This window comes from Paroedura picta, chromosome 6 (assembly GCF_049243985.1).
Source record: "Paroedura picta isolate Pp20150507F chromosome 6, Ppicta_v3.0, whole genome shotgun sequence".
Taxonomy (NCBI): domain Eukaryota; kingdom Metazoa; phylum Chordata; class Lepidosauria; order Squamata; family Gekkonidae; genus Paroedura; species Paroedura picta.
The window spans coordinates 13,526,570-13,539,323 of NC_135374.1; the positions used below are offsets into that span (position 1 = coordinate 13,526,570).

The 12,754-nt window shown below is 50.6% G+C and overlaps 1 protein-coding gene across 2 annotated transcripts in view; it reads right to left on the reverse strand.

The window, feature by feature from the left end:
* Window positions 1–2,200: 2,200 nt before the first annotated feature.
* The window catches only part of MTMR2 (myotubularin related protein 2), a 49,080-nt gene continuing 38,526 nt past the window's right edge, over window positions 2,201–12,754 (reverse strand). The window contains exons 13-16 of one of the 2 annotated variants that reach the window (XM_077341487.1): window positions 9,184–9,297; window positions 7,538–7,714; window positions 5,519–6,189; window positions 2,201–5,395 (exon numbers count right to left, since the gene is read on the reverse strand). In XM_077341487.1, coding sequence (XP_077197602.1) covers window positions 6,028–6,189; window positions 7,538–7,714; window positions 9,184–9,297 — 453 coding nt within the window. In that variant the 3' untranslated portion in view covers window positions 2,201–5,395; window positions 5,519–6,027. The remainder of the gene's footprint in view (window positions 5,396–5,518; window positions 6,190–7,537; window positions 7,715–9,183; window positions 9,298–12,754) is intronic. The other variant, XM_077341489.1, reaches the window with a different exon arrangement.

The following is a 12,754-nucleotide window of genomic DNA, read 5'->3' on the forward strand; positions in this document are numbered from 1 at the left end:
TGCAAGATGGATTTAAGCTGCTCTATTACCTATTTACAGCTACAGTGACAGCTACAGTTAGCAGGTCACCGGCGCTGGCCAGTAGCCCCTTGCTTAAAGCAAGAGATGAAACAGTTGTGGCCCCCGCCACAATTCCGTTGCTTATTTTGTTGTACAGAAAACGGGGTGGGATGCTACAATGGGAGAGACAATAGGAAAGGGGAGAGCTGGTAAACCATATGTTCTGTGGTAGTAGGAAATTTAACAAGTGACTTAATTGGGAGACAGTAACCCTATTTATAGTAAGGAACAAGGCAGTTTCAGATATGGCCTTTCTCATATCCTTTTAATGCCAGAAATTCAGGAGGGGAGGCTTTTCTTAGCACAGAGAGGCAACGGAGCAATGATTCTACTGCGGGGTTTGAGCGGCTGGTTGCCGTCCAAGGCACACGAGCCGAGCGAGAAAGAAGAAATCTTCCAGCCTTGCTTTCAAAGCTGGGCAGGAAAACAGACCAACGTTTCAAGCACAGCTTAACTCTGTTTTACCATTAGGCTTATGTAAGTGGAGGTTATGAGGCCTTTGTAGGCAACAAGTTGATGGGTGAATGAAAGGAGAATAGGTCCACCTAGAAAAGCAGAGAGGTCTGATTCGACAGGTAGAGGGCTGTGGCTCAGTGGTAGAGCATCTGCTTGGCACGCGGAAGGTCTCCGGTTCAATCCCTGGCCTCTCCAGCTAGAAGAACCAGGAAGTAGGGAATATAAAAAGCCTCCACTTGAGTCCCCGGAGAGCTGCTACCAGTTTGAATAGTCAGAACTGACCTTGGTCCAGTTTGGTGTAGTGGTTTGGAGCGCAGACTTCTAATCTGGCGAGCCAGGTTTGATTCCCCACTCCCCCACATGCAGCCATCAAGAAACCCCAGGGTTTCACAAAATCCTGGACTATGGAAAAATGCCACGATGTGTAAGCAGGTCCTGCTTGGACACCTGATCCCCATTGGTGGTCAGTTAGTACCTGTGACCTGCTGGGATCAGTTGCAGTCTCACCATATTTAAGAAGCAGCGTCCTTAATACAGCATTAGTTGTTATGAGAACCTACTGTGCATGGTTAAACCAAGCGACTGTACACCATAGGATAAGGTGATATTTAACGGTGGCTTCCTGCAGTTCTTGCAGAAGGTCAGTTGATCCTCCATCTCCCTTCTTGGCCATTCAGAACTGGGCAGTTTCAGCACTCAGAGCAGCCATGCTAAGCAAAAGCTCTCCAGTTGCTCCAGTACAGGTTTCCCTGACTCTGCGAACAGCCATGGATACAGCCAACAGAGAACTTAACTCCTGGTTCTTCAAACCACAGTGCTCTGCTGCAAAGCCACAGGTTCATTAGCCAAGAAGAAGTCACTTCCCCTCTCCTTGTTTTCCCACCGACTGAAACAGAAAACCTTGGGGGGCAAGGGGACAGCTAGTTGATGGGCCACATCATTGTAATGGTAAAATGGTAGAATTCGTCTGTATCCACCGCAAGTGGCTGGCAGGTAAAAGCAGCAGGAGCACCGGATGTGACAGCAGTGACCAAGGTAGTCATGGTCTGCTGGGTCCTTCTGATCGGCGGGTGACCGTCAACTTCCTCCATGAACGAGATGCCACTGGCAGTCTTCAAGCAAAGGTTGGATACACACTTTTCTTGGATGCTTTAGGATGCTTAGGGCTGATCCTGTGTTGAGCAGGGGGTTGGACTAGATGGCCTGTGTGGCCCCTTCCAACTCTATGATTCTGTGATTCTGTGTGATTCTTATACTTTGATTACGGAGCCCTGAATCTGCCTAGAAGCAGACTAGGACATCAAAATAGTGCTGGAACAAGCTGAGCCACGTGGTTCCGGTGGAGATGGAAGGCCCATCGGGCAGACTGGCTTAGACCTGGGCCATGGCACCGGTGCCAGCGGGTACACAGATCCTTGCCGTGGCCCAAGGTGAGCTGCCCCTCCACTCGCAACGGGGAGGGAGTCCTGGGCTCAGGCTGCTGGTGGCCAATGGGGATCTTTCCAGGTAAGTCGAAGGACTAGTGCACCTGTGAAATCAACCTCTTGTACAGAGTTTTAAATACAGATGAGGGTGACAGGGTAATAGACTTTGTTACTATACTACTGTGTGTTCAGTTACCTTGATCATAAAAAAGAAAGGCAGAATATCAATTGAAGCAAGGAAGGGGCAGGAAGGGGAAAAGTTTTGGTATTCCGTTTATCTTTTTCTGAGATTATACATAGTTAATAACAGAGTTTCAAAACAGCAACATAACCTGCTCCCCCTCCCTCCCGACAAAAGGCATCGTTAAAAGCTTAGCTCACATAATACAGACCGGGTAACCCAGCCCGATTCGGTCTACAGGAGCGGTGAAAGCAGAACAAACAGAATGAATGGACCATCGCTTCAAACTGGATACTTCCAAACTCTGGATGCTTCCTTGCAGGGAAGTGCCTTGCAAGCAGAAAGGTAGCAGAACCGGGCTGGTTTGGACCCCTTTCATCATGAAGCGCTAGTGTTTTTTTTTTTCCTGCAGGGAAACATTTGAAAAAAGTATGACTCGGACGTCTCTTCAGCCCCTCTATATTTTCTCATTCTCCAGCCGGTGTGGAGTAAGTCTGCCTCCATGTGGGCATTTCCTTCTCTGCGCCTCTACTCCCTAAAAAAATAGGGGCGCACTTTGCTCCCAGTAATGACCAGATGCTGCAATAAACAAGAGGGGACTTGATTCTGTGACCCTTCCTTGGGGAGGTGTGGCCCCAAATCAAGTTCCCAGCCATGACCCCTGCCTTGATTGCAATGCAACCAATGGGCAATCTGTGTCCATGCAAAAGGTTGTTGTCAAAGGTTGTTGTCAAAGCAGAAAGCCTCCAAGCTGCTGGGAGTGGTGATGGGAGTGGGACCGAGTCTAGAAGAATTCTAGAGCATGGGTAGTCAACCTGTGGTCCTCCAGATGTCCATGGACTACGATTCCCATGAGCCCCTGCCAGCAAACGCTGGCAGGGGCTTATGGAAATTGTAGTCCATGAACTTCTGGAGGACCACCTTGCATGTACCTGGGGCTCCTTCCAAGCTGATGGCAGATTCCTTCGGGAAGCAGCAGACGCAGGCAGGGCAGAACCTGTACCTCATCCTTCCCGCTCAGCCACCGCAAGCGCTTCCCCGAACCACCTCCTCCTGGAGGCACAGGCTTCCCTCTCCCATTCCCATCCCATCCTTCTTCCAAGGATTGCAGCAGGGTTCTCATTCCTGCCTCTCTCCCCGTGACTTGCTCCGTGAGGGTCAGGGCTGAGTGGCCTTTGAGTTTGCCTCTCCCCAGGCCTATTCCAACGCAACTCACTACACCATCATGGCTTGCATTGGTGCTGCGTCTGGCAAAACTTGCACACGTTAGCCACTCTGACGTGCTCTGCTCCAATCCCACAGGGGAGGGTGAAAAAAAGAGCTCTAGGTCAAAAGAGGGTGCAGTGGGACGTGGTGTGCTTCTTCAGGGCTGCAATCGACAGTGAATGCGTTCTAGCAGCATTCCAAAAGCACAAGAGCCGGCTGGGTGTGGTGGGGAAGAGAGGCAGCCTCTAATTTGGAGAGAACCACGTTCGATTCCTCCCTCCTCCTCCTCCTCCGCATGCACCCAGTTGGGTAACTTTGGGCCAGTCCTGGTTCTCTCAGCCCCACCTGCCTCACAGGGTGTCCGCTGTGGGGAAAGGAAGGAAAGGCGATTGTCAGCTTTTCTGAGACACATGAGGCCTGCTGGGTAACCTCAGGCCAGTCTCCATTCTGTCAGAGCTCTCTCAGCCCCACTTCCCTCACAGGGTGCCTGTTGTAGGGAGAGAAAGGTAAGCCGCTATGAGGCTCCTTCGGGTACAGAAAAGAAGAGGAGTTGGTGTTTATACTCCTCTTTTCACCGCCCGAAGGAGTCCCAAAGAGGCTTTATAGTACATGTGTACACATGCGCACACACCCCTTTCTCTTCATCTTTCTACCAAGAGTCGCTCCTACAAGCTTTGGGCGGCTCTTTTGGTGACTAGAGGGCAATTAATCCTAGTCTTATAAACTGTCTTGGTTTTATATTATTATGGTTTTATAATTTTTAAAATTGTAATCATGATGTATTTTACCGGTGCTGTTAGCTGCCCCAAGATGCTAAGTGAGGGGCTGGATATAAATCAAATCATAAATAATAATAACGCAACAGAGGTGGGCCTGCCCGATGTACAAAACCCTCTTTTCAAACACTCCACTGCAAGTTTTCCCAGACTGAAGTGGTAGCGATCAGCATCCAAACGCAGAATGCCACCCTTCCCGCTGGCTTCTGCAATGCAGTGCAACGAATACAGTCCCGGTCCATGCAGAAAAGTCCTCGAGTTAGAATGATTCTTGTTCCCGGCTTCTTCCACCGTAAATATTTACTCCCCTCCCAAGTTTAAAATCCGCCAGAGACAAATTCATTCTACACATGTCCGCAGGCTTTGCAGCCACTTTGCTAATGGCTGTGATGGAAATCTAAGGCAGATCTGGTAGACTCCAGGTAGGGGCCGGGGGAGGACAGGCAGATTCCGGATAACGGCAGAATGAAAGATTCCAGGTAGGGGTAGTGGCAGCATGAGAAGTCCACAGGGATGCCCCACTTTCCCGGCCACTGTTGATATTTGTGCCATGATGATGGAGGATAATTGCTATTATGACGTTTCTGCTGCATCTAAAAGAAAGGGATAAATGAGAAGCACGGCAGGGGTCTTGCTCTTTTCTATACGAAGACGTTTCAGCTCTTATTCAATAATGCGTTTTCTTAGCGCTGGGACACGGTTGGCTGAGACAGCTCCAGCTAGCCGTACCTGCCCTCGTCGATACCACGCTTGCAACAGCTCTACCGATGACAGGACAACCTTATATAGAGGTTATATATAGTCGAAGAGACTCTCTTGCAGCAGAAATGTGCAGCGGTTGTTGCTAGCCCTTGATGCTGCAAGGCAGGCACGGATCCGGGTCCTCTCCCATGATCCCGTGTGCCCTTTTTGTTTCCAGAAAGATCCTTCCTCAGTCAGGGGCAACCAACATACAGAACTCGGCCCCGCCCTCTCTTGGAACATGCCCAGTGTGGACACACAGTGGATGCTGTGTTAATTTTGCATTTAGGATGCTGCTGTCGCATGTGCTAACCGGGGGAGGTTGGAGAGAGTACTGCAGGGCGGTTGGTTCGGAAACTTGCCTGACTTTCCCTTAAGTATTTGATAGGATCCAGCGGCTGGTCTTGATCTCGCCTCTTCCGAAATGGTTGTTTCCATTGGCGATGGCTTTGAATCCAAAGGACTTCTTCAGCCACTTAAGGGCTTGTGCTTGCTCACCAAAAAGTCTTATTTTCTCCTTTTCTGCAGACTTTAGATCAGGGGTAGTCAACCTGTGGTCCTCCAGATGTCCAGGGACTACAATTCCCATGAGCCCCTGCCAGCAAACACGTTTGCTGGCAGGGGCTCATGGGAATTGTAGTCCCTGGACATCTGGAGGACCACAGGTTGACTACCTCTGCTTTAGATCTTTGTGCTGGGCTGCAGGATGCTTGGGACTGTCTTGGGGTGCAGCTTGTTGGCAGGCGGGAGTGGGGACAGGAGCAGACGCACGAGGGACCAGGATTTCCCCATGGGGCTCCTTTTGCATCCAGGTTCATTTGTCTGACGTTGGCGCAACAGCTTGCAACTCAGTCCCACCCCAGAATAATCTCTGAGCTACACAAACACATACTTTTGCTATGCCTTGGGAGCCAGGGCAGATAGCTTCCTTATAAAAGTCAACTTTCTTATGGGCTCATTGCGAGAGGCCTATACAAAAAAAAAAAAGACAGAAAAATCTTTATAGTGTTATAATACTAATTTTAAAAGCCCTAAGAGGGACGTAGCATAATAAATAAGACGTTCTTGACTTCGAGACACTGCCTTCCAGTTTCAGAGATTTCCATTTTTAACCTCCTTTTTCTCCAAAATGTAAGCTGCCTCTTGCAGACGGGGCCCAGAGAATGCTGAATCAAAGAGTCCGCTACACGACAGTCTGGACGGGAGTGACGCATTGAGCGGGAGAGCCTGCTCTCTCGGAGGACGAAGTGGAGCGGTTGGTGATTTCCCGCTGGAGCTCTTCCACCTTCTTTTGGAGCTCCGTCCGTTTGGCCAGAAGTTCCTTGTAACGATGATGCACTGGCTCCTACAACGCAAACAAAGGGAAAAAAGAGAAAGAAGAAGAAATATGGCGCTCGGGCTGGGAGGAGAATATATAAACACGGGGAAGGGGCTTCACGGTAGACTGCATTTCCAGTGCCAAAACAAAGCTGCAAAGTAATAACACAGTTCTGTTAACCTTCCGCTTCCCTAAGCAAAGGTGGAAGCTTCCCTCCAACCTAAGGAAACTCCCGCCAACTTCAGTGTCTCCTTTGGTGGAAGCGCTGCTCAAGTTCAAAGAAGGCTCTTTCACCTGGGGTAACCCGTTGTAGCCCAGCCTTTTGCAATCTTTGGATTGTGGAGGAGCGCCTGAAATTACTTTTCAGGCTTTGAGGTGCCCCGGAAGTGATATCAGCTGGTCACCCCTCCTTGCCACGCCTCCTTGCCAGCCCAGAAGTGAAATGTCACGGGAAGTGACATCACCACCCATGTTAATAGGCAGGCTCAAGGAGGACTGAGGGGGGAAGAAACAGGAGGTGGTTTAAAGCGGGAGTAGGCATGCGGGCTCCACCCCTTCCCAGGGGCAGAAACCAGAAGAGAACTCCGACTCAGGAGGGGGAACAATGGGAGCGGCCAGTTCCCTAGCTTGTGACCGAGTCCATGAAGGCAGATCCATTCAGAACACCCTACACGCTGGCTGTGTTGACCTGTTTCTCTGCCTCCCTGCTCTTCGGGACTGGTAATTATACTGAAACTCCTACTCTATTTTCCCCTATCTGTTTGATGGTACTGTGCTAGATATATTTCTGCTTTTTATTATTTTCCTTCTAATAAAGTTTGTGACTACTTTTACTATTACTATCTGTGTTCACCTTAAGTCCTTAAGTTCTTAAGGGTGTAATCACCTTGTAAACATCGGCAAGCGATCCATTTTGCTACATCACCACCTCTCACTAAGCAAATTCCCCACTGCTGAACATAAACATGTCACAGGACACTTGCATAAGTACAAATCTGGTAACTACAGTAGCACCTTTAACAAAAAGCAAGGAGCTTGCATGCGTCACTGCTCATTTAACAGAAGCTCCTCCCCTGCCACAAATTTTGCTTGGGGAGTATACAAAACCAGCTTTTTAAAGACAAAATCAGCCACTGATACAGAATCTCTAAAGCCACTTTGCATCCCCAATCCATTCTGCATCCTTCATTCACAATCTTGGAACAAACACATGAAACCAGACACTTAGAAATTCCCAAAACTGGAGCTATAAAAGGATGACGGGCTTGTTCCTTACAGCTTGGAAACCATGAAAACATATCAGAAGTGGGCTGAAAACAAGCAGAGGTCTCTGTTTCCCCCTCCTAATTCCTTTCTGTCTGCTGCATCGGCTCACCTGTGGTTTCATCCGTGGATTCCACCGGATGTAGTAGCCCACCCAAAGCTCTAGGTGGCGCATGCTTGCCACGGGATACAAGACGTGGTTGGTGTAGCTGGCATAGAGAGGGTTGGTGAAGTCTTCGAGTTGGCTGTTGATATAGGACCACAGGGACACGGTCTTGTTTGGCAGGCCCTGTAAAGAACAGCGCACAAATGCTTTAGTTGGCACAAAGGACACTACGAAACCGCCAAAGCACCATCGTTCCGTGGAACACAAAACCATAGCAACTCCCCAGGGAAACTGAGAGGAAAGCTGGGGGGGGGGGGGGAGAAAGCTCCCTAACAATCTATTTATCTGTTTCTCTAGTATAGGCAGATCTGCAGATACCTAAATCTGCAGATTGGGCCCATGCTGAAAGGAAATTTTCTCCAAACCCGGGGGACTTGGGAGGATAAATAAAAGATTATCTGAGTACATTTGGTCAATTCCAGGGGTGTTGCCACCGGTGCAGTGGCTCCCAAGGAACCCTGCAGTTGACGTGGGGTTCCTGGTGCAGCTCCTAATGAGCACAGCTATGGCACCTTCCGGGAGTAGATTGTCAGTAGATTGTCTGAGGGAGGGGAAGAGACTGAGAAAGGAGGGGAATTGCCAGAGGGCGACAATGAGAGGGGCAGATTGAGAATGGCTTGAAGGGAAAGAAAGGGGAGACTCTGAGAAGGGCTGGGAGACTGACGTACAAGGAGTGAGGGGAGAAGGGATAACAGGACTGCTAGAGGTGGAGGTGGGGGAGGAAGAAGAGTTGGTCCTTATATGCCGCTTTTCTCTACCAGAAGGAGGCTCAAAGCGGCTTCCAATTGCCTCCCCTTTCCTCTCCCCTGTGAAGTGGGTGAGGCTGAGAGAGCCCTGATATCACTGCTCAGTCAGAACAGCTTTATCAGAACAGCTTTATCAGCCCAAGGTCACCCAGCTGGTTTCATGTGGGGGAGTGCAGGATCGAACCTGGATCACCAGATTAGAAGTCCGCACTCCTAACCACTACACCAACCTGGCTCTCTACACCAAGAGAGGGGGAATGCTCTTATAGAAGGTGTGAGAGGAGAAGGGAGAGCGAGGAAAGATTGATGGATAAAAAAGAGGGGGCAGCTTTAACAGAGAAAGGAGAGAGGGGAAAGAAGCAGAGGGTGGGGAATGGCCCCTCCCTGCAACTTTTTTGCAGGTCCCCACTTGTTCTTTACATTTAAGGAGCAAATGGATCCTTTGAGAGGGGTGGACTCTGGCGTTGTACCCCACGGACGCTCCTGTCCTCCCCAGGCTCCACCCCCCAAATCTCCAGGAGTTTCCAAACCTGGATCTGGCACCCCTACTCACCCATCCTCCACCAGCAGCAACCCCCTCCAAAAACTAGCAGTGGAAAATTACTGCATTGTGATACAACCATCAGCCATCTTTCTCATGGGCCAAACTACAAATCCAGCACCAAATTCTACCCCCAGTGCCTCTAGTCTCTGGCAGGAAGGGGCTGTTATGGATTCTCTCTTTGGCTTCGCTTCCTGCTGATCAGCCACCAGGCCCTTGGGCTACCGTGAAAGGGAGATTTCTCAGCCCTCGACGGGCTTCCCTCAACCAGCAAGGCGGGTCGGGGAAAAGCAAAGCACAGTTACCTCTTTTGCCCTCTGCTGCTCGCTATTACACAGGAATGTCCCAAACAAACAGCCGTAGAGGTGGTCCAAGACGGTGATCAGAAAGCACTCGTTGAATTCAAAGGCGGTGGGAAACTTCAAAAGACAAGCAGCAAGGCAACGGAGTTTATTTTTGCTGGACTTTGGCAAGACACACAGAAAACACACAGCCCAGCGAGGAGTTTGTGCTTAAAGCGGGGAGGCGGCGGGAACAGAGCAAAGAAAGAATATCCCAGCCCCCCTCTTCTGGACTCCCGGTGGGTAATTTGTTTGCATTACTGTCTGGCAGCAGTCCTTCTGGTCGAAGCCCTGATGCAGGGGCTCCCCGAAGGCAAGGCATTAAGGCTGTTTTACATGTTCGGCAAGGAATGCTGGCTGAGAGCCAAAGGCCAGAAGGAGAGGACTGCTGAATACACCCTGCGCAAAAAGGGTGTAAAGGGAAAAAACGACCAGTCCTAACTGGGTCAGAACAAAAGTTCCACTGGGTCTGGCGTCCGGCCCTCAACGGCAATTGACAACAAGAGGCCTGTGGTGGTACATAGTCCTGTTCTGCCGCTAGTCCGGCTGTAGCCCCCGGAATTAGACCGGATTCACTATGCACTGTGAGAAAGCGGGGGAATGAAGGAGACGGCTCCCCTTGCAGCTTGCCACAGCTTCTGGATTGGTACAGATACACTTCCTCTGTATAGGGAGGCTCATTTAGGTGTTTATTTTATTTTTTTGTTTATTTCTTTCTTAAATTTATTGCCCGCCACGCCCAGAACCGGCTCGCGGCGGGGTACAATCAGTCTGTAAAAAACCCTATAAAACCCCATTAAAACCCTCCGGACATAAAACATACAATAACAAAACCCACAAAAGGCCAGGACATGGCGGAATTCAACCTCCTAACCCCCGCCCCCACTAACTAATCGAGGGGCAGGAAGAGGCAGCATAGATGGCACAATGCTAACTCGCTTACACCTCTAAACACCAGGGGGCCCAACAGATCTTTAGCCGCACCGATTTCGTAAACCTGGCGGAAGAGCTCCATTTTGCAAGCCCTGCGGAAGCTCCCACATGGCCTGCAGCTCCTCCGAGAGCTCATTCCACCAGGTAGGGGCCAGGACCAAAAAGGCCCTCGCCCTGGTGGAAGCTAGGCACGTTTCTCTGGGGCCGGGGATGACCAGCAATTTGGCACCCGCAGAGCTTGGAGCTCTGCAGGGGTCATAGGGTGAAAGGCGGTCCCCCAGATATGTGGGTCCCAGACCCAGATATGTGGGTCCCAGACCGCAAAGGGCCTTCAAGATCAAAAACAGAACCTCGAACTGGATCCGGGCAGCAATTGGCAACCAGTGCAGCTGCCTCAGCACAGGCTGGATATGGGCCCTCCAAGATGTCCCTGTGAGGACCTTAGCAGCTGCATTTCGGACCAGCTGCAGTTTCCGGATCAAGGCCAAGTTTAGGCCCGCGTAGAGCGAGTTACAGAAATCTATTCTGGGGGGGACCGTTGCATGGATGACCGTGGCCAAGTGTTCAGAGGACAGGTAGGGCGCTAGTAGCCATGCCTGGCGAAGGTGGCAAAATGCCTGGCAAGCAACTTTCTTGACCTGAGCCTCTAAAGTTAATGAGACATCAGTCGTCACACCCAAGGTAACACAGCCCTTGGCAGCCAATAGACCTATGCATCATAAAACTGTCTAACTCCTTCCTCCAAGCTGTGGGCGCTTGGCTAGACATCTGCGGACAATCAGTTCCATACTTGAAATGTGCGTGTAAACTTTGCATCCAAAAAACCGAAGGCAAAAAAAATCAACATCTGCCCCAAGATAATTCAGAATCCAAAGCCAAGAAAAGATAACGTTCTGCAGCTCCAATGAACTGTGCGTATTTACATGTGCTCACATATTTTCCCACAATTCATTGTTTCCCCGGCTGCAGTGAGGGACAAGGACCTATTTGGATTCCTATCGGAGATCTAATGACCTTTATTCCTGTCCAGCTCCTGTCTAGCTTCTGAGATTCTACCAGGCATGACCGGCTCCAATTCTGTCATTTCATAGGCTGATTGTAGAAGCTGCATCCTATAGACCAGTGGTTCTCAACCTGGGGGTCGGGACTCCTTTGGGGGCCGAACAACCCTCTCACAGAGGTTGCGGTAGGGCAAGCAGCTTGGCCAGGAGGCACCATCCACACAACAGCCTTGCGGGGTAGATCAAAATAGAGCATTCATCTGTCTGGAGCAGCGGAAAAGAGCGAGATCGGCATGGTGGGACAAGAGGCAGAACTGAACTGAGAAACCCTGGAAAAAAACCAATTTATAGACAATCCTGAACAAAGGATCTTCACGGCATTGCTCAGTTTTGGTTTAATTTCTGTGAAAGGACACCTGCATACTTTTATGGTTGGGGGTCTCCACAACAGGAGGAAAAGGATTAAAGGGTCGCGGCATTAGGAAGGTTGAGAGCCACTGCTCTAGATAGAGATGGGGATATGTTTAAAGGTAAAGGTATCCCCTGGGCAAGCACCGGGTCATGTCTGACCCTTGGGGTGACGCCCTCTAGCGTTTTCTTGGCAGACTCAATACGGGGTGGTTTGCCAGTGCCTTCCCCAGTCATTACCGTTTACCCCCCAGCAAGCTGGGTACTCGTTTTACCGACCTCGGAAGGATGGAAGGCTGAGTCGACCTTGAGCCGGCTGCTGGGATCGAACTCCCAGCCTCACGGTCAGAGCTTCAGACAGCATGTCGACTGCCTTAGCAATTCTGTGCCACAAGAGGCTCTGGGGACATGTTTACTCCAGAGCTATTTTTACACTGAGGGACACGAACAAATTACAAGTGGGTGGGAGTGCCCTGAGCTTAGCCTGGACCGGAGCTCTGCCACTGATGGTAACAGGCACAGGGTCACCGGTTGTGCCCTATTAGGAACTAGGCCACAGTGGCAATGACAACCGACACAGGCTCGCCTATTAGGTTCAACTCAGGCCTAGAACATGATGGCGACCACAATCAGTGTAGGCTTGTCCATTGAGCTTGGCTCAGAGCTGTGCACTGTAAGCTGGCCATGGCAACCAGCGTGGGCTCACTCGTCAGGTTTGATTCCGATCTCTGTCATGGTGGCGGCTACTGGTAGAGGCCTGCCCATCAAGTCTGGCTCAGAGCTGGGCCATGACAATGAATGTGGGATTTCCCATCGGGGTTAGGTCAGAACTAGGCTGTGATGGTGACCACAAGCAGAGTAGCTTGTCCATCGGGCTTGGCTCAGAGCTGGATACTGAAAGGTGCCTTGCTCCTCAGGCTAGGCTCAGATCTAGGCTGTGGTGGCGACGACAACAAATGTAGGCCTGTCCACTGGGCTTGGCTCCGAGCTGGGCTGAAGTGGCAAGGGCAATGAGTGTGGGCCTGCTCCTCAAGGTCACCATTGACCTGAGTCACAGTGAAAAGGCCAATGGGCCCAATGCGTACCTCTACTGTCCCTGAGCAGAGCCTGACATGACTGTAAGGGCTCAGCCTGTTCCAGGGCTGTTTTAGCATCAGAAGCCACCCTGGTGGTCTGAAAGGAAAGAGTATCCC